Source organism: Mustelus asterias, chromosome 7, assembly GCF_964213995.1.
Source record: "Mustelus asterias chromosome 7, sMusAst1.hap1.1, whole genome shotgun sequence".
NCBI lineage: Eukaryota > Metazoa > Chordata > Chondrichthyes > Carcharhiniformes > Triakidae > Mustelus > Mustelus asterias.
The window spans coordinates 70,571,779-70,594,084 of record NC_135807.1 but is presented as its reverse complement, the minus strand read 5'-3'; the positions used below and the strand labels follow the sequence as shown (position 1 = coordinate 70,594,084).

At 40.6% G+C, this 22,306-nt stretch overlaps 1 protein-coding gene and 1 non-coding gene across 2 annotated transcripts in view; one reads left to right on the top strand and one right to left on the bottom strand.

Moving 5' to 3' along the window:
- Positions 1–22,306, bottom strand: part of rab2a (RAB2A, member RAS oncogene family) — an 89,118-nt gene that overhangs the window by 5,752 nt on the left and 61,060 nt on the right. The window contains exon 7 of the mRNA XM_078216212.1: positions 2,917–2,985. Coding sequence (XP_078072338.1) covers positions 2,917–2,985 — 69 coding nt within the window. The remainder of the gene's footprint in view (positions 1–2,916; positions 2,986–22,306) is intronic.
- Positions 14,530–14,722, top strand: LOC144496202 (U2 spliceosomal RNA). The gene has a single exon (XR_013498389.1). It is a non-coding gene; the product is annotated as a U2 spliceosomal RNA (small nuclear RNA).

Here is a 22,306-nt window from a genome sequence, read left to right as displayed (position 1 = left end):
AATAACCTGTATAACTGAAACATAACATTCTTACTTTTAGAAAAGCTAAATACTGCAGATGCTGGAAATCAAATATAAACAGAAAATGCTGGATAACCTCAGCAGGTCTGGCAGCATCTGTGGAGAGAAACAGTTAACTTGGAGTCTAAATGATCTTTCCCTCTATAGAATTGAAGGTAGAAATGTAAATAATTTTATAGCTGGAAAAGGGTGTACAAGATGGAGCATAAAAGAACATTTAGATTGGGGCAAAGGAGATACTGGCAAATTGGTCATGGACATGAGGCTCGAATTGAAGCATGTTCAATTCCTCTCAGTAAAAGGATAGCATTCCATTAGCCACCTTAATTGCTTGCTGTACCTGCATATTAACTTGTGACTCATGTACAGGAACACACAAATCCCATTTGAACTTGGCCAAAAGGCTGAGATGCAATGTAAACACCCAGGGTAGCCAATGAGGCTAAACTGAGGCTTCACCTGATGCAATTTTTTAAAGCTAGCTGGGCCTTTTAGCTCCGATGAAGCTCAGATCAAGCCCAGGAGTGGGATGCAATGCCTCATCCTGTCAGCTTGGATCTGGTTTGTCCCTCATGTCGGGGCTCTGATTGGACTTAATTGGCTTTTTGATTAGGAATAAAGTACCAAAAAAGACACCAAATCCCTCTGCACCTCAATTTTGTAGCCATTCTATTTAAGTAATACTCTATTTATTCTTCTTGTCAAAGTGAAAACTTCACATTTTCTCACATTATACTCTGCCAGATTTTTGCCACTCACTCAACCATTTGGCATCAGTCTGCAAACTCATGTCCTCTTAACAACATACTTTCAGATCTATCATTGTACCAGCTGCAAATTTAGCTACGATGCTTCCCCCCCCCCCCCCCCCCCCACCCCCCCAATCTAAGTCATTGATAAATTGTAAACTGACAGCCAGACTGAGAAAAATCCAAATTAGGGCTCATGTTGCCAACAGATTGATGGCTTTAATAAATCAAATAAATCTGTACAGTGTTGCTGCTTTAAGAACACTAGTTGCTCTCATATCATTTAATCTCAAAAGGTACAAAACCTGCAACTAATATCCAGCTCAAACTGTTTTCATATGGCTGCCATTTCAGCCTTTCATTTCCTCTTGCTTCAGCTTGGTCAGATCACCCTCTAGTGTTGGTTCATGGGATTACTTGAAGCAGAATGCACTTCCAGTATAAAACCAGAACTTCAATTTGGGCTATATCCAGTTGATATGCAATTATTTAGAATTTTTGGGATAGTTGAGTAGCACTTAACATGTAGGAATTATTGGATCACACTTGTCAATACCCTTAAGACAGAAGGAGTCCCACGTTTTTTAAAAATCTGATGTGGTCCAAATGGATACATTAGAGTCTAGCTACAAATTCTCAATTTCCGTATCTCAATTTATTAATGGAACTTGCACACAGGTGAAAGCCATGATATGCAAATGAGCTGAGCCCAGATTTTATCCATCTCCAGTAGTGTGCCAGAACGCCACCCAACTTACGAGGGGATGGAAGGATTGTGAGGCTGTGTTATAAAGAAAGATCAAAGAAATTTAATCATTGTATTACTTGTCTCAGAGACTAGGTTTTTGGGGCACAGAAGAGAAAGGTCACTCCTGCAACCAAGGATCATCAAAAAAACATTCAACACACAAGATTTTCACTTTTTCAAATAAACCAAATCATTTCCTGATGCAATGAATTGTTGATATAACAGCTCTTTCGAGAAAGAGACTCAAACTTGGAGTCTCGAAAGGGCAAGGAGCTAGTGAGAAAAGATACCGAGATGGAAGACTCCCCTTTTCAAACAGAAAAATTGGCACCAAAATATCCATACAGACACATTGATTTTCGCAATCCATGGCTGGTTATAATCTCAAGAATGAACAAATCAATGATATGCCATTGAGGCCAGGGTAATTCTTTACAGAATTACAGACAGGAGAATAATTTCTTTTGGGTTTATATCCAAAGCAGATTTTTTTTTAAAAAGAGAGATTGCAGAACTCTGCAGTACAGAGGGATCTGGGTATCCTTTCTTTCCCCCACTCTACTGCTATATCCTGGATATGTGAATCACAAGAGGTTAATATACAGGTACAGCAAGGGACCAGAAAGGCAAATGGGATGTTGTTGTTTATTGCCAGGGGAATGGAATATAAAAATAAGGAATATTAACAGAAAATGCTGGAAAAACTAAGTAGGTCTGGCAGCATCTGGGGAGAGAGAGAGAGAGAGAGTTAATTTAAGTCCATATAACTCTTCTCATGGGTGGCATGGTGCCTCAGAGCAAGGGACACGGGTTTGATTCCCAGCTTGAGTCACTGTCTGCGGAGTCTGCATGTTCTTCCCATGCCTGTGTGGGTTCCTGCAGGTGCAACGGTTTTCCTCCCAGTCTGAAAGACACGCTGGTTAGGTGCATTGGCCATGCTAAATTCTCCCTCAGTGTACCCAAACAGGCATGGAGTGTGGTGACTAGGGGATTTTCACACTAACTTCATTCCAGTGTTAATGTAAGGCTACTTGTGACTAATAAATCAATGTACTCTTCAGAGCTTTTATAAAAGTTTTGCTACAGTTGTACAGGGTGAGACGACATCTGGAGTACTATGTACTGTTTTAATGTCCTTATTATAGACAGGATTAATTGCTTTGGAACCAGTAAAGAAAAGGTTTGAGAGACTGGGCTTGTATCTATTGGAGTTTGGAAGAGTTAGGAATCTTTTTCAAACATAAAAAAATGAGGGAACCAAAAAGCATGCCCCCTATTTTGGGAAAGACTAGAACTAGGGGACACAGTTTAAAAAAGGGGTCTCCCATTTAAAATGGAGATGAGAACTTAGCATCATTATATGTAGAATTGTCACATACAAAGTAAAAATAATCTTACCTCATTATTTATATCAAAGACTCCTTCCTGTATTTTTTCATAGATCTCCCTAGCTGTATTAATAAATGCCTGAAAATGAAACAAATTTTATAGTTGATGAATAAAAATCAATGCCTCCAACCATCATTTTCATTACTAACATTATATCTAGTCAAAGTCAAAACACAAATTATACAATCGAGAAACCAAATGGTGTAGTAAGTTGTTACACTTTTGTTTCACCTTTGGGACCAGAGTTTGAATCCAATCTAGAATGAAAAAAATCCTTTCTTTCCCCCCCTCTACTGCTACAAAAGGACCCTACCTAAATTAATTTGAATAGCCAGTTCCAGCAAGTATGATTCCAAAACACAAATGTGCTCCTATTTCAACTCCAGTTAGCAACAAGATATATTGTTTCATGCATAAAGGTGGCTGTGAGAAATAGGAACTTCCAAGAATTCTACACAAATACCATAGGTAATACAGCAGGATCTGCAGAGGTATGACAATCCTAGCTAGCTTTTTAATATGATGAATTCAGTCAAAGCACAAGGACTAAAAGTCATAAGAAACCAGGGTTAAACAAATCTTGGCATCACAACCAATTTTCAGTTAAATTTTATAATTTGGAATAAAACAATCAGCGAGGAAGTATATTAGTTCCGATTATACGGGATCTGGATGAGTACAGCTAAGAAATACCAAGGGACAAAAAAATGTTAGTGGGGGTTGTATATTGACACCCAAACTAAGTGATGTTGGGGATGGCATTAAACCTGAAATTGCAATAAGGGCAAAGCAGGCATGCAATAAAGGAACATCCATCATTATGGGTGACTTTACTCTGCATATAAATTGGGCAAATCAAATTAGCAACAATACCATAGAGGAATTAATCCTGGAGTGTGTACAGGATGGTTTTCTGGACCAGTAGTTGAGGAACTAACTAGAGAACAGGCCATCCTAGACTGGATATTATATAATGAAAAAGGAATAATTGGCAATATAATTGTGCAAGGCCCCTTGGGGATGAGCGACCCATAATATCAAATGGAGTTTGACAGTCAATTTGGAGACTAGAGTCCTGAATCAAAATAAAGGAAACTACGATGGTTTGAGGTGAGAGTTGGATATGATGGATTGGGGAACGTTACTTAAAGGGATGAGTGGATAGGCAGTGGCAAACTTTCAAAGAGCACATGGATGAATTGCACAATCATTCATTCCTGTCTGGCACAATAAAACAGGATAGGTGGCTAAACCATGACTTAAGGGAAATTAGTAGCATTAAATCCAATGAAGAGACATACAAATTGGCCAGAAAAAAATGACAGATCTGAGGATTGGGAATAGTTTAGATATCAGAAAAGGAGGACAAAGGGATTGATTAAGGGGAAAATAGAGCACGAGAGTAAGCTTACGGGAACATAAAACTGACTGTAAATACTTCTATAGATATGTGAAGAGAAAAAGATTGGGGAAGACAAATGTAGGCCCTTTAGTGAAACAGGAGAATTTATGATGGGGAAACAAAAGAAATAGCTGACTAACTAGATACATACTTTAGTTCTGAATTCACAAAGGAAGGAACAAATAACGTACCAAAAATGTTGGAGAACACAGAGGGAGGAACTGAAGGAAATCAGTATTGGTAGGGAAATGGTTTTGGGCAAATTTATGGGACTGAAAGTGAATTAATCCCTATGGCCTGTTAAGTACTCTGGGATGTAGGTTTAATGGCCCTAGAAATACTGGATGGATTTTTGGTCATCTTCCGTGATTCTATAGACTCTGGAACAGTTCCCACAGATCTGAGGGTAACTAAAGCAAAGAAAACAAGGAATTATAGACCAGTCAGCTAAATGTCTGTAATGGAGAAAATGCTCGAGTCCATTACAAAAGATTTAATTTTATTGGAAACAGTGGCAGAATCGGACAGTCAGCATGGATTTACGGAAGGGAAAACATGCTTAACAAATCTACTGGAGTTCTTTGAGGATGTAATTGGTAGAGTTGATGAGGGGGAGCCAGTGGATGTGGTTTATTTGGACTTTCAGAAGACTTTTGACAAAGTCCCACATAAGAGATCACTGTGTAAAACCAAAGTGCATGGGATGGGGGTAGTGTATTGAGATGGATAGAAAACTAGTTGGAAGACAGGAAACGGTAGGAATAAACAGGTCTTTTTCCAAGTAGCAGGCAGTACCGCAGGAACCAGTGCTAGGGCCCCAGCTATTCACAATGCATATTAATGATTTAGATGAGGGAACTAAATGCAATATCTCCAAATCTGCAGATGACAAAACTGGGTGGTGAGCTGTGGCAAGGATAGAGAGATGCTTCAGTGTGATTTGGACAAGTTGAGTGGACAAATGTATTACAATATCAATAAACATTATCCACTTTGTTAGCAAAACAGGAAGGCAGATTGTCTGAACAGCTATAGATTGAGAAATGTCAATGTGCAACAAGATTTGCGTGTCCTTGTATATCAGTCAGTGAAAGCAAGCATGCAGGTGCAGCAGGTAAAGATGATAAATGGTATTTTGGCTTTCAAAGTAAGGGGAAATCAAGTACAGGAGCAGGAATAGTCTTGCTGCAATTATAAAGGGCCTTGGTGAGACCACATCTCATTTGAGGAAGGATATTCTTGCTATAGCAGGATTGCAGAGAAGGTTTATCAGACCAATTCCTGGGATGGTGGGAAATTTATATAAAATTCTAACAGGACTAGAGAAGGGTAGATGCATGAAGGATTTTCCCAATGGCGAAGGAGTCCAGAACCAGGGTTTATAGTCTAAGGATATGGGGTAAACCATTTAGGACTGAAATTAGGAGAAATTTGTTTACTCAGTGGTGAGCCTGTGGAATCCACAACTACAGGAAGTAGTTGAGGCCAAAACATTGCATATTTTCAAAGAGTTAAATATAGCTCTTCAGGCTATCTGGGGGTGGGGGTGGAGAGAAGAAGCAGGAGCAGGTTACTAAGTTGCATGATAAGCCATAATGATAATGAATGAACCAGATGGCTCCCTCCTGATCCTATTTTCTATGTTTCTATGAAACAGGAATGATTAAGAGCACACACCTCAGAACATAAAAATCTGTCATCTTTTGTAATTGATAAAAAGGATCCTGTTGCTGGGGAGAAGAAAATTGACAGTCCTGTTTCCTCAGAAGAAAAGAGGGGATGAAATAAAGAGAATTTGGGGCTGAAGGAGAAACAAAAACAAGAAACTTGATTTTTTTTTTTGCAGGGGAAGGGAGAGCTTAAATGTAGGCAAGGGTACAGCTCTCCTCTATATGGGGGAAAATAAATAAATGGGGAGATAAAGAACTCCAGTTGAACAAGTTTATTTGGAATTGGAAAAGGGAAGAGATACCCTATTGTACAAGGACAGAAACCCATTTGTACTGACTGAAAATAAACTTTAAGACTTTATTTCCGACAACCACTAAGAGTGCAGGGCCAGAATATGCTACTGGGTTTAGCATTCCTGTTCAGTTACGTGATTTTGGATTCAGAAGCTTGAGCACAAGCTGATAGACATAGCACAGAGCTCGTGGTGCAGTTATGGGTGAGCAGGAGAAAAAGATATACAAGTGCGATTGTTCCAACTAACAAACTCAATGCTATCTGAAACAATGACTTTGAACATTACTGGTTTTATATTAGACTTCTTCACGTGAAAAAGTGACAATGGCTTGCGTTCAACTGGGGAATGTTACTACCAATGCCAGGAGAGCTCCATTTTCTGATGAACAAACTTTTGCTGAGAAAGACATATCAAAGCTTTTCCTCTTGCACTCATCAGGACACTTGATAAGAGTACCAGTACAAAAGGAAAACAATTTATACTGCATGCAAGTCTATACAGGAATGGCACTAAATGATGATCATTTGGAGAGACAGTGCAGCCATGACAGGCCAAATGACGACCTCCTGCACCATAACAATTGTGATTCTAAGAGAATGCCAACTGGTTGGCAAGTGGATTTGTTCCACTTAAGGAAACCATAGATCATAGCACTATCATGGTGATCTAGACCCACCTCCATTGCATGAATGAGTATTCATTGAATTTATGAACTCAGCAACTTGTGCAGTTGAGTTCCGTTTTAATGACACCATTCCTACCCAAATAGAGGGTTTGCCATAGGATCCCCTTTAGGCTGAGCTATCGCAAACAAGTTGTGTTCCATGAGAAAAATGAAATGACACTCAATCTCCTATTCCTTGCATATTTATGATAAGTGGATGATAAATGTGCTACATTTAAATCTGCACCTCCATGTATTAATTTCCTTACATGACTTAATGGACTCAATCCTGTGCTCAAATTCACATTTGAAACAAAGCAGTCAAATTAATTCCCTTTTCTCGATGTACTACTTGAGAAATTTGCTATGGGGTTCTCTACCACAGTCTATTGCAAGCCTACCTTCACTGGTCAACAACCTGTTGGGATTCTTACTGTTCCATATGATAAAAGATTGGTCTTATTGGCAACTACATAATTATCACCATGGAAGCTTGATGCTGAAATAGGCAACAGCTGAAATAGGTGCCATCAAATGCATCCTGCGGGATAATGACTACCCTGATCAGATCATTTTGCACTGTATATCACACAAACTTATGAATAGCTCCAAGTGCATCACCTTTGGCCCTGAAAAGTGCCCAGTCCACCTCTGATTAGGGACAGTCAGCATGGCTGTGTGGGGAAAATGTCTCACATTTAATTGAGTTTTTTTAAGGAGTAACCAAGGTATAGATGAGGGTAGTGCAGTTGATGTTGTCTACATGGACTTTAGCAAGGCCTCTGACAAGGTACCGCATGGTAGTTTGTTGCATAAAGTTAAATCTCACGGGATCCAGGGTGAGGTATCTAAATGGATACAAAATTGGCTTGACAGAAGCCAGAGGGTGGTTGTAGAGAGTTGTTTTTCAAATTGGAGGCCTGTGACCAGCAATGTGCCTCAGGGATCAGTGCTGGGCCCACTGTTATTTGTCATTTATATTAATGATTTGGATGAGAATATAGGGGGCAAGATTAGTAAGTTTGCAGATGACATCAAGATTGGTGGCATGGTGGACAGTGAGGAAGGTTATCTCCAGTTGCAGTGGGATCTTGATCAATTGGGCCAGTGGGCTGACGAATGGCAGATGGAGTTTAATTTAGACAAGTGTGAGGTGATGCATTTTGGTAGATTGAACCAGGACAGGACTTACTCAGTTAATGGTAGGGCATTGGGGAGAGTTACAGAAGAGATCTAGGGGTACATGTTCATAGCTCCTTGAAAGTGGAGTCACAGGTGGACAGAGTGGTGAAGGAGGCATTCGGCATACTTGGTTTCATCAGTCAGAACATTGAATACAGGAGTTGGGATGTCTTGTTGAAGTTGTACAAGACATTGCTAAGGCCACACTTGGAATACTGTGTGCAATTCTGGTCACCCTATTACAGAAAAAGATATTATTAAACTAGAAAGAGTGCAGAAAAGATTTATTAGGATGCTACCGGGACTTGATGGATTGAGTTATAAGGTGAGGCTGAATAGACTAGGATTTTTTTTCTCTGGAGCGTAGGAGGCTGAGGGATGACCTTATAGAGGTCTATAAAATAATGAGGGGCATAGACCAAGGTAGATAGTCAATATATTTTCCCAAAGGTAGGGGAGTCTAAAACTAGAGGGCATAGGTTTAAGGGGAGAGATACAAAAGTGTCCAGATGGGCAATTTTCTCCACACAGAGGGTGGTGAGTGTCTGGAACAAGCTGCCAGAGGTAGTAGTAGAGGCAGGTACAATTTTATCTTTTAAAAAGCATTTAGATAGTTACATGAGTACGATGGGTATAGAGGGATATGGGTCAAATGCGGGCAATTGGGATTAGCTTCGGGGTTTTTACAAAAAAAAGGGCGGCATGGACAAGTTGGGCTGAAGGGCCTGTTTCCATGCTGTAAACCTCTGACTCTATGACCTCAGATTACTCTGGAAGGGCAAAGTATCCCCCGGAAGGGAAAAGTATCCCAAAAACATGAGCAAAAGATTACACTAGCTGTTTCACACTGCTACTATGCAACAGCAACACAAGTAATATTCACCACTAACAGGATGCTATGATCAAGCCAAAAAGACATCCTGCCTATCATGCAAATGAGTAAGGTGGTATATGAATTTCAGTGCTAGTATGATGTTGGGTATGTAAGGCCATACGTCCCAAACACTGGTGGATCCGATCAAACAGCATGTCCCAGGCACTATTTGCAAGGCAAGGTACAGTCTGTACCCAACCAGCTCATGTTTTCAAAACTGTGTCCAACATTAGATTCAATTCCACAATTGGACAACGTTTGCCAAATAATCCTGTGCAAGAATTGCACTGTCAACTAGTTTAAGATTGCCAGTCAGGCTCACAATGTGCCACATGCACATGTACTGGAAGCTACATATATGAATACACAAGGCCCTGTTCTTTGCAGACAAAGATCATGTGTACACATTGTGCCCGTTTCAGCAAAGCAAAATAACTGCCTGCCATTTGCTGATTCATTCCCCAGGGCAATGCCTTGACCAATCAGGGTCAAGCTACCTGGTTTAAATGTCAAATGGTTGATATATATCTGTCAGTTACCATCAACTGGCACATTCTCCATGCCAACACTTCTTTCAGAGTCCACTTACCAACCAATCAGCATTCCTCTAAGTGTCTAAATGGTTTTCCTCTTATTACTGGTATTTTTGCGAAGTATAGCTTCAACATGCCTCTTTTTTCAGCAATACTTGGTACTACCAAACAACATGCAATTTTGTGCTTCACTTTCCCTCCAGCAGTGTTTATTTGTTAATGCATTAGTTCAACATGCTGTAATAATCCATGAAAGACATTTACATACAAAACTTATGTGGCTGATTGAAAAGTATACAAAAATCTTAATTTGCCTCAGTCAGTTCATAGGATACCTTGGGGAACGATACATTTTTCAAATGGGCTCTGAATAAGTGAATTTGGCTTCCAGCCAGGACTAAACTTAATACTTCCATATTTCTTAGAATCCCTTTTACAGAGAAACATTAGTCGCTATGTTTTGAATAATATATACTTTAGCCCAATGGCTTTACAAATTACACTAATTAGAAATTGCAGTTTCAAGTTCCACATTCTTCTGTACAGATTAAATGCCATGCAAGAGTCTGCAAGTCACTCATTCACATGACATGGCAAGATGCTTGAAGTCCCCAGACTCAGTTTTGATAAGTTTATGTGCACAAGCATTTAACTACTGGTTTATATAACAGATTTTGCAACATATGTTCGTTCTTACATTATACATTTCAACTAGGCACGTGCCTGAAAATTTAAAAAGGTCATTGCCAGAGGCAAAACACAAAGGTTATTACTGTTGGGCATAATATACAGATATTAAGCCAAAATTGGATTAAAGGATCTAACTTATGACAGGAAAAAACTTCATGCTTACTTCAGTGCTAAGTGCTTGCTCTGACACCTCACCAAAGTCTATTCTTCATATTTGAAGCTAAAACGTTAAGACTCTGTCTGCTCCAAGTAGATATTAAACATCTGGCACTATTTTGAATAACAGCAGGAGGAGTTATCCCCTGTGCCCCAGCCAATATTTATGCCTAATGAATTAGTTTTATGTTATTTGGTCATTATCACATTGCTGTTTGTGGGAGCTTGCTGTGCACAAATTGGCTGTTCCTAAATTATAACAATTAAACTTCAAAAGCAATTTTACATACTGTAAAAGGAGTTGGGATGCCAAGTTCATGAAAGGTAGTATATAAACAAATATTGTTTATTTCTAAAGGTTGAATACCAAAAAGCAATTCAGAGAAGATACGGTTGCTAAAGCATATCCTATTCTCACCTGATGTCCATTTTGTTTAATTCATTAATGTGATGAGTACTGCCAGCAAGGCCAACGTTTATATTGCACAACCATAATTGTTTAAGATGGTTGTGAGCCACCTTTTTGATCTATTGCTGTTCATGTGTTGTAGGTTGACCCATAGTGCTGTTGGGAAGTGAATTTGGCACAGTGACAGTGAAGGAACAGCAATTATAGCTCCAAATCAGAATGCTGTGTGGCTTGGAGGGAACTTGCACATTGTGGTGCTCCCATGCATCTGTTGCTGTTTCAACAAAGTCAAGGATGTCAAGAGTTTAGAAGGAGCCTTGCTGAGTTGCTGCAGTGCACCTTGTAGATGGTACACACTGCTGCCACTGAGTTGGTGGTGGGAATGTTAGATGGGTTACTGACCAAGCAGGCTGCTTTGTTTTGGATGGAATTTCTTGACTTGTTGGCACTGCACTAATCCAAACAAGAGGAAAGTATTCCATCATACTCCTGACTTAGCCTTGTAGACGGACAGGTCTGGTGAGTTACTTCCTGCGGAATACTCAGCCTCTAACAGTGCATACATGGTTAGTTCAGTTTCTGATAAATGGTAAACCAAAGACGATGATGGCTGGGATTCAAATGATGGCAATGCCATTGAATGCTAGGGGAGATAATTAGCTGATACCTATGAGGCACAAATGTTAATTGTCACTTATAAGTTCAAATCTGAATGATGCCCAGGTCTTGATACATTGAGATGGACTGCTTAATTATCTGAAAAGCTGTGAATGAACACCTTTGATCTTCTAATGGAGAGATAGGCATTGATAAAGCAAAGGCTGGGCCTAGGACACTACCCTTAGGAACTCCTGCAGCAATATCTTGGGGATGAGATCATTGGCCTCAACACGATTGGCCTCCAACACAACCATCTTCCTTTGTGTTTGGTACGACTCCAGCCAGTGGAGCATTCTCCCACCCCCCCATTTCCCTAGAATGCATTTTGCTCCTTGGTCAAATACTCCCAGATATCAAGTGCAGTCATCCATATGTCATATTGGAGTTCAACCCTATCACACACTATTGGGCCAAAACTGTAAGGGGGTCAGAAGGAGTGTGGCCTGGCAGAGCCCAAACTGAGCCTTGAGCAGGTTATTGATATCCAAGCGCTGCTTTAAAGCATCAATACTTTCCATAATTTGCTGATGGTAGAAAAGACTAGCTGTAATTGGCCAGATTGGGCTTGTCCTGCTTTGTGCGCTAGACATAGAATCCTAGATAGTTTTCCACATTGAGCAGACATCTGCCAGTGGTGTAACTGCACTGGCATAGCATGGCTATGGGGTACAGTTAGTTCTGAAGCTCAAATCCTGAGTACTACAGCTGGGAGGTGGGCCCATAGCCTTTGCTGTGTCAAGTGTTTTCAGCCATTTTTTGATATCACATGGAATATATTTAATTGATTCATTGCAGACATCTGGCGGAAGGTGGCTGCAAATGCTCCAGTCTCACCTTTTGCACTGATGTGCTTGTTATGGATGGGTATGTTTGAGCCTTTTCCTTTGGCTGGTTGTTTAACTTCTCGTTCAGGGGATGAGGACATCGCTGACTCAGTCAGCATTTATTGCCCATCCTGAACTGCCCTTGTACTGAGTGGTTTGCTAGGCCATTTCAGAGGGCATTTAAGAATCAACCACATTGCTGTGGGTCTGGAGTCACTTGACGATGCAAGGGTGACAGATTTCCTTCCCTAAGGAACATTGGTAAACCAGATGGGTTTTTACAACAATAGACAATGGTTGTTAGACTTTCAATTCCAGATTTTTATTGGATTCAAATTTTACCATCTCCCATGGTGGAATTTGAACCCAGATTACTACCCCAGTCTCTGTATTGCTAGTCCAGTGACAATACCACTTGCACCAGTGATTCTTCAAAGTGGTGTCCAACATGGAGGAACTCTGATTCATCATCTAGGGGAGAACAGATGATTGCCAAGTTTCCTTGTCCATGTTCAGGTTGATGCCCGAGACTTCATGGGGTCCAAAGTCAATGCTGAGGACTGTGTGTCATTCCCTCCCGACTGTATACCAGCATGCCATGACCTCTGGTCGGTCTGTCTAACAATAGAATAGGACACACCCAACAGAGGAGGAGGAGTCTGGGACATGGGTTGCAAGGTCTGATTTGGTAATTTGTTGCTTGCCCATCTGTAGAGTAGCTCCCCCAATTTTGGCATTTGATGTTAGAGAAAGACTTTGCAGCATTCTCCAGGCTGGGTATGGCTTTTTAGCTTCTGGTGCCAGGTGCTCTGTTAGGTTTTATTCTTCAACTTTTCTGGTGTCATTTGGTCCAAGTAATGACTTGTTCGGAGATTTCAGAGAGTAGTCGAGTTAAACAGATTGCTGTGGGTCCAGATTGACATGTAAACCAGGCTTGGTAAAAGATTCAGTTGATCTTTCTCTACACCCTAGCTATGACTAACACTATATTTTGCACTCTCGCCTTTCCTTCTGTGTCTGCATAGCACACAAGAAACAATACTTTTCACTGTATACTAATTCATACATGACAATAATAAATCAAAAAATTTTCTTCCCAGAATCAGATGGGCTTTTTAATGACAATACAGTTTCATGATAATTGTTGAAACTAGCTTTTTAATTTTTATTCCAGATCAACTGAATTTAAATTCCTCCAGCTGTCATGATGGGACCTGAACTCTATCTTGAGCGCAAGTCTGAGCCTCTGAAGATTGATATCAACAAACTGAAGGAATATGGGCCTCAACGTGAGTAACACTACCACTACAAGGAGGTCTTGTGGCAGTGGGTATAGCATCCCCACCTCTGAACTAAAAGTGCGCGGAAAACCCACTCCAGTATTTGATGGCCAAGAATAGCTGCTTTGTATAAGCAGCCAATCAAGTTGATCAACCTCCAAATCCTTCCAATGTTTGCCAATAGCAGCCAGTAAAAGGAGAGATAGTTGGTCAGCCATGTAACAAAGAAAGTTGACGCCTCTACCATTACCCATAGCTTCAGACTATATGTAGTGAAGTGCATGTTGCCACAGCAACTCGACGAGTGATTTCTAACACACTACTACTATTACCACTACAGTACTGTTGCCTTGCATAATACTTCCCAGCAGAGTAATCAGGAAGTGGAACCCTGACTTTTTTTATGTCCTCAATCCTTAATATGTGGCAGAGGTCATTATATTGTCTCAACTGCCATTTTGGTGAAAAATCAGGTAACTTAGCACCAATAGGGAATCAAAATGGACATCTTTAATTTGTTCCATCTGGTATAATGTTCTCAAATTAGAAGTCCGTTCCTCCCACCTCACTGAATTCACTAGTTAACCTAGTTCTGTTTGCATACTTCCCCAACAGTTAGTAAGCAAGCTGCAAGGCTCAGCTATGAGGCTCATAAGAACACAAGGAAATGCAGAGCAAGACTGTCAATCAACCCATCAAGGGGACTTCAGCCAGGTGATTCCTGTTTCCTTTCCCTTACTTCTCTTGGGTAAAATAATTCTGCTTTTCATTAGATATCTAGCCCAGTTTGAAAAATGGTAATAGACCCAAAATCAATACACAACAGGAGTTACTACGAACGGCTTTTTAAAAAAATCTCCAATGATGTCCATTTACATTCATTGTCAAGCATCACAAATCAAATGAACACAGACCTCTATTCTTACCAAACGTTGTTGGCGCAGTGTCTCAACAAAGTGAATTCAAAGTCATCATTTTCAAGCCCTCTTCTCGGCCTTTTGGCTAAGATCAAGTGTAGTATGGATCGCCTGCACTTGGTTGAGGTCATTGGGTTACACTGAAGCTTCATGTGTTTCATATGAAGCAATTTTTTAAAGCGGCATCTCGGCCTTTTGGCTAAGATGCAAATGAGCCCAAGTCTTGGAGGAGGAACCTCCCCCTTCTCCAATCAGCTTGGCTCATGTAGATCAGGCCCAGGACAGGGTGGTTTGGTCGCTTGCCCGATCTTGTCAGCCTGGATCTGAAATGTCTCAACTTGTTGAGACTCTGAATTGGATTTGATTTGATTGAATTGGAAAAGTATTAAAAAAAAAAGCCCTCTTACCTTTTCCAGTAAGTGCTCCAGACAAAAGCCCAAGCTCTTGTTGCTGGTCGCCAATAAACCAGCGAACTTAGAAAATGAATTTCTATGATGCATATTTTATTCAATTCACTACTGCAAAGGCCAAAATGAGCACACAGCAGGTAAAACCATTTTACAATTATACAAGCGTTCAGCTAATGAGCCAAGGAAAGAAAATGTAGAGTTTGGAAATTTTCAAGACTGTCCTCCACTAACGAAGGTATAAAGGATGACAAACTGCTTATTTATACAGAATATTCAATTAGCTGGCTTACTTTGACTAAGCATGTCAAATTCCATTTTTTAAACCACATTTCTTCACCTGATTTTGGGAACGCATTCCACAATTGTGCCTTTATCCCCATGTTCCAAAAACCAGTAGTCTCCCCTACAATATGCCAAAATAGCTGTCATTCCCTATGAGGGTTAATCTTGTATGGTCACTACATAAATATCACTCTGGATTTTTAAAAATGTGTTTCAGCCACTCTATTCAACACAAGCTGAAGGCCTGAAAATAATAAAGGTTTACACAAATTCAAGAAAACTTGGAAATCCAGACTAGAAGAGCCATATTAAAGACAAAGGAGACTATAAAGGGATATGAAAATAACCTTACAATTGAGGCCATAGTTAATAGAAAAAGAGTTTCACCAGTTTACAAAGAAAATTAGTGGTAGAAGGGCAAGTGAACTTATTTAAGATGAACATTTTGGTGATAGTAAGTAGCATACATGGAAGGAGAAAGCTGCAAACAGAGTAACTGGGTGGACAAAACTGACAGGTGTTCATTGCATAAAAGTGCAAGATCCACTTGGCCCCAAGAAAGAGTGTGGGGAGATTTAGAGGTCCATGTAAAGACATCACAAAACTAATTTTTTGATGTGTTCACTAAAGGCAAATGGAATATTAGCCTTTATTTCAAAAGGGGGCATGAACACAGATGCACAATATGCTAAAATTGTATAAATGCTCTCGTTAGACCACAGCTGGATTATTGAATTCAGTTCTGGGCAATGCAGCCCAGGAAGGACATAATGGCCTTGAAGATGCAGCAACTCATGCACCAGAACTGAAGGACTAACTAACTGAGAACAAGCAGCATGGACTAGGCTTGCACTTTCTGGAAATTGGAGATTAAACAGTGATCTAATAGTAGTGCTAATGACTGAAAGATTTGTTAGGATAGATAGTGCACCTTCAGTGGGGTGGGGGAAGTCCAGAATAAAGTTACATAAATTTAAAATTAGTTCGACTGTTCAGGGGCAATATCAGAAAGCACTTCCTCACACTAAAATAGTGAAAAACGAACTCTATTCCCAAAAGCTGGTGAGACCAGATCACCTGACATTTTCAAAACCATGCAATACTTTGCTGTTTGACAAGGATATTAAGGGATAGAGAACTCAGGAGATTGGGCAAGGGGGCTTCTGAAAAGGGTGCTGAATATATAGATACAGATCAGCCACAAGTGATTGAATGGTGATGGGGCAGCAGGGAGAATTGAATGGCCTACTCCATAGCTACCACTAAGATATTAGTCTTGAATCAGTGGTACCCACTTTGAAGCAAAAGGCCAATGGTTCAAACCCCATATCAGTACCTTGAACAAAAACAAGGCTGACAAAATGCAGAATTTTGCATTGATGTGCAATCTTATGGATCCAATTTAGCAAGGTTCCATCTGACTCCCCACTTAGATACAAAATAATCCCATCGCATTATTCAAAGAGCATGCAAGCTCTCTGTCACTAAAGCAGACTGGCTGTGGGCCCTTGCAGTATACAAATTGAGAATGTTTACATCCATTCCAACTTCAAAACAATGTATTTACTGTGAAACAGTTCTGACGTGATGAAAAAAAGTATAACACATTGTTTCAAGTTTCTTCCCACAATGAACCACTTTTGAAGTGCAAGGGATTTATGTAGTCAAATGATACAAAAACTGGGGGAGTAGCAGATAGTGAGGAGGATTGTCAGAGAATACAGCAGGATATAAATCTGGGAGATCTGGGCTGAAAGATGGCAGATGGAATTTAACCCAGATAAATGCAAGGTCTACTGCAGGAGGAAAGTATACATATCAGCATACAGAGGGATCTCGGCGTGCAGGTCCACAGTTCCCTGAAGGTGGCAACGTGGGTGGACAAGGTGGTCAAGGCAGCATATGGTACGCAGGCCTTCATCAGTTGGGGTGTTGAGTATAGGAATTGGAAAATCATGTTGCAGCTGTATAAGACTTTGGTTAGGCCACATTTGGAGTATTGTGTACAATTCTGGTCACCACACTACCAGAAGGATGTTGATGCATTAGAAAGGGCGCAGAAGAGGTTCACCAGGATGTTGCCTGGTTTGGAGGATATGGACTACGAAGCAAGGTTGAAAAAATTTGGATTGTTTTCATTGGAGCGGAGGATGATAAGGGGGGACCCGATCGAGGTTTACAATATTATGCCAGGCTTGATAAAGTGGATAGAGTCTTTTTCCCCAGGGTCGAAGGGTAAATTACTTGGGGGCATAGGTCGATAGGGAAAGGGGGGGGGGGGTTGTTTGAGGGAGATGCAAGGGGCAAGATTTTCACAGAGGGTGGTAGATGCCTGGAGCGTACTGCTGGAGGTGGTGGAAGCAGATTCTATAACATTCAAGAGTCATCTGGACAGATACATGAATAGGCAGGGATTAGAGGGATTATGGACCACAGAGGCAAGAAAATATTAGATTAGAGGGGCATCTGTATCAGTGCAGACTTGGTGGGCCAAAGGGTCTGTTCTTGTGCTGTACGGTTCTTTGTTGTCTTTGTTCAAATGGATAAATAATGTTTCCAAACAGCAATGGAAGGTGAGTGCAGAGAAAAGTGCTCAAAGGAAAAGCGAAACTTATGACAAGAAATACCACTAGACAAGAAAATTTGATGGGAGTCTTGTGGACTAAGGTAGGTGACCAAATACAGACAACTAAGCTAATCACTGCAAATTTGGATACTTGAAGGCAACAGTTGACAACTTATCAATATTTCATCCAAGCAACATAAGTCAGGTTCTCAGGTGTTAAAATACATTTTTTGAAACCCTTTAGCCCAAAAAACCATAAAACAGGGGTTTCCACTGATTTGCTTCTATCGATTTTCACAAACATTTCAACAGCAATTTGAAGAATCTGGATTCAAATCTGGCATTGCCAACACGGTGGATTAGTGCCTGTTTTGTATGTCATTTCAATTTTGTCCAAATTGTTTGCTGAATGTAATATTTTCTTCATCAATTGCACCTGGTGAAGATGCCAAGCTCTCTCAATTCACCAAATTCTTCTCTTCAGAGTTTTGACAACTCATCACTGACATCGCAAGCAATCTATAATCATGCTAAACACATTTCTTCATAATCTTAAACGCCTGCACTAAACCTGTGTTCTCAGCTTTGTAGAATTAGTTGCAGCATCTCAAGTCTTTTCTCTTTCCTAACTACTCGAGATACCCAGAAGCACAACTGTGTTAATTACAATTCAAGGCATTCCAATAATGCAGGAGAGTTTAAATATACTTAAATACATTTAACAGCAAGTATACACATTTCTACTCTTTTGAAAAAAGGTAGAAATGTAAAATTTTGGTACACTTGCTTATGTAGCTCTGAGCATAATCTATAAACAAATGCAATATTTAACAAGTTTGAACCAAACTACTAGTGACTTGAAGTTTTTAAATCAAGTACAGCACAGTGCTGGAAATGATCAAAGATAGAACTGCTCACTGGTTTGGTTTGTCGCTCTTTACTTGTATTGCCTTCTGGCTTGTTCCAGGAGTGAGTTGGAGAGAAGTTTGTATTTAGTTTTTCTGAAAACTATGAACACTATGGTAAGTATACTGCTTTTTGGACAGTGTTCTCGGTCTTGCTGCTTTGGTGCCACTTGGTCGACTGACCCTGATGCTATGCTCACATCATTAACAGTATTGTCTAATTAACGATCATTAAAATTTTACTTTTCACCCCCAAGTCTAACCTCAAAATGTTAAAAATTTTGTTAAACCATTTACATTCCCAACATCTCCCTTTGAGTCTATTTGGTTATTTCATAACTTTCCCTGATCGCGTCTCAAGTATTTTTGGCTGAGGGTGCCAGCCGACACAGTTCTTGGGCTCCGAGCTTCATTCATCGAGGCGTTTGCCATAGAATCCACCTTGTCAGCCCCATCATGGTAATACAGGAATGATCATCGCCTTGTGGCTAAGAGTACCAGAGCCTGTTTCTCCAGAGAAGTCCAAGCGGTGTGTGCAAGAGATATGATGATTGCTGAATGTGGTCTACGAGTGTCCCTTCTGCCTGATTATCTCCTATCCACACATTTCCCCCCAGTATTAAGGTGTTAGTGCTTTCACTCTACACCAGTGATTATACCAGCTCAACAGCATATCTGTGTTTATATTCTGGGCACCTTACTCAATCATGGTGTTGTACAGTGATATTGATTCAGAGTTTACATTGCAAAGAAGTTGGGTGTTCAGCCTTCTCTCGATTAATAGGTCTGCTGGTGTAAAGCTAAAATCGCATTGTCCTGTAATTGAGTAAAGCCAACTCTATGTCAACATTGATAGTTTTTACTGTCTCCACTTTTCCATTAGCCTGCGAATGGTGTAGCAAACTGGTCACATGATGGAATCCATAATCTGCTATGAATTACCAGAAATATTGATTGATTAGCTGTGGACTGTTGTCCAATTCTACCTCATCCGGAATATCATGCATATAGTAAATGTGTTTCAAAGCTTCTGCAACTGTGGTTATAGTCAATGACTGAGGTAGATTTTCCCTCAAATCAAGAGATGTATACCTATCTTTTGCAAGGGCCTGGACAGAGATGTTGATGGCAGTAATGGTTCTGCTGGCTCTTAGCTGTTGATGGCATCTTGAAATAAATTCTTCTACTGCTTTTGAAATTCCCAGCCACCAGATTGTTGTGCCCATACTTTGTATTTGGTAATATCCAAATGACCACTGCGGAGTTTGAGAAACCAGCAATTTGCCATTCATGATAAAGATGCATGTTGTAAGCGGTTTTAATTACTTTTGTCAGCATATTCTGGCCCATTATGTTGCAGTGCCATAATCTGAACAAAATGAAAAATACTGACCTCTACTGGCAGGATACAAAAATCAAGTACTGCATACATCTGAAATTTAATATAAAGCTCAGACAATTAAATGAGGCTGCAAGCTTTAACCTTAAAAAATGACTTTAATTCCCAGGTAGAAGATTTTTTTTTTAAAAAAAGAACATTTTCCAAAGTTCATTTGAGTTCTGATCTGTGTGCCACATTGTTGCCCAAGTTGATATTCAAACTTCAGTTTTACAACAGTAAGGGGGAGGCAGGTGTGTTAACTATGTCAAGCTGGAGACATTGAAAATCTAAGTTCTTGCTTTGAAGTTGCCAAAGGGAGGTGGGCCCAGTCTCTTCCTCCCCCCCCACCCCAATCTTAATGATGGCAGGAGTGGAAACAAATTTGAGCTTAAAAAGCACAGAATTGAAGTGATATGTACGTAAGAAAAAAATCAACTAAATTTCTTTAGTCTCCTGAGAAAGTAGAGGCATTGGTGGGCTTTCTTAACTATAACGTGGCATGGATGAACCAGGACTGATTGGGTGATAATCTGGACACCAAGAAACTCTCAAAGTCGATGACCATCTCCTTCACTTTGTTGACAGAGATTGTCGTCACACCATTTCACCAGATTCTCTTTCCTGTACTCCATCTCGTCATTGTTTGAGATCCAGCCCACTAGAGTGGTGTCACTGGCAAACTTGAAAATTGAGTTGAAGGGGATTTTGCCACAGTCATAAGTGTACGAGTATAGTTAAGGGGCTGAGGACACAGCCTTTTGGGACACCAGTGTTGAGGATGATCGTGGAGGTGGTGTTATTGCCTATCTTTATTGATTGTGGTCTGTGGGTTAAGCAGTCTAGGATCTAGTTGCAGAGGGAGTAGAGCCTCAGGCCATAAGCTTTGTAATAATGAGTGTTGAAGGTGGAGGTAAGCTTTGTAATAATAACGGTGTTAAAGGCTGAGCTGTAGTCAATCGGAGCCTGACACGTGTGTCTTTGTTGTCTAGGTGTTCCAGGGTTGTGTTGGGCCAGGGAGATGGCATCTGCTGTGGACCTGTTGCGGCAATAGGCGAATTGTCGTGGATCCAGGCCTCCCTTTATCTGGGAGGCCGGAATAGATTTGTGTCATGACTAACCTTTTGAGCACTTCATAATGATGGATGTCGCAGACACCGGACAATAGTCATTAAAGGCACGCTGCCTGGCTTTTCTTTGGTACAGGGATGATGGTCATCTTCTTGAAGCAGATAGGGACCTCAGATTGGTGTAAAGAGAGGTTAAAGATGTCTGCAAATACCCCCGCCAGCTGGTCTGCACAGGATCTGAGTGCTTGGCCAGGTACCCATCCGGGCCAGTTGCTTTCCGTGGGTTGACTTTTGAGAAGGCTGCTCTAGCATCTGCGATGTGACCTTGGATACAGGTTCGTCCTAGGCTTCTGGGGTAGAGGGCGTGCTCTCACTGACCTTTTGCTCAAAACGAGCTCATCGGGGAGGGGTGCATTGTGCCAGCTATTTTACATGCCTTCATCTTGTAGCCTGTTATGTCTTATAGACCATGCCATAGGCAGTGAGTCTGTGGGGCTAACCTGGGACTCTAGCTTAGTCCGGTACTCTCTTTTGGCATCTGATGAATCTCCGTAGATCATATCTGGATTTCTTGAATAGGTCAGGGTTGCCAGACTTGAACGCCTCAGACCCAGGCTTCAGCAAGCAGTGGATATCTTTTTCATCCGTGATTTCTAGTTGGGAAACACAGATTTGCTTCTTCTGCACAGTCTTCTACACACTTAATGAAGCCAGTTACTGTAGTGGCGTACTCATTCAAGCTGGTCACTGTTTTTAAATATTGGCCAGTCTACTGACTGAGCAGTTCCATAGGGGATCATCCGATTCCCCAGACCAACATTGCACAACTTTCTTTAACAGATTCTCCTTTTTCAGTTTTTGCTTGCATGCCAGCAGGAGGAACACAGCAGAGAATATTTACAGGAATGGTACCAGGGCTCAGAGGTTTCAGTAAAGACAAAGAGCAATGTAAATGGTGTACATCAAGAAACACCAATGGGAGGTAAAGAATCTGGTACAAAGTAGGAAGGAGGTGCTCTTTCCAGTTAAATTTAATGAATTCATAAAATTTTAATTAAACACAAGAGGAGATAGCAATGCAGGTGGTGTGCTGTATTTGTAGCATGTGGGAATCTGTTCCGACTGGCTTGATCCCAGGCAATCACATCTGTAGCAATAACTTGCAACTCGAGCAACTTTGGTTCAGTTGTTGAGTTCAGATCAGAGGTGCAGACATTGCAATGGATCAATA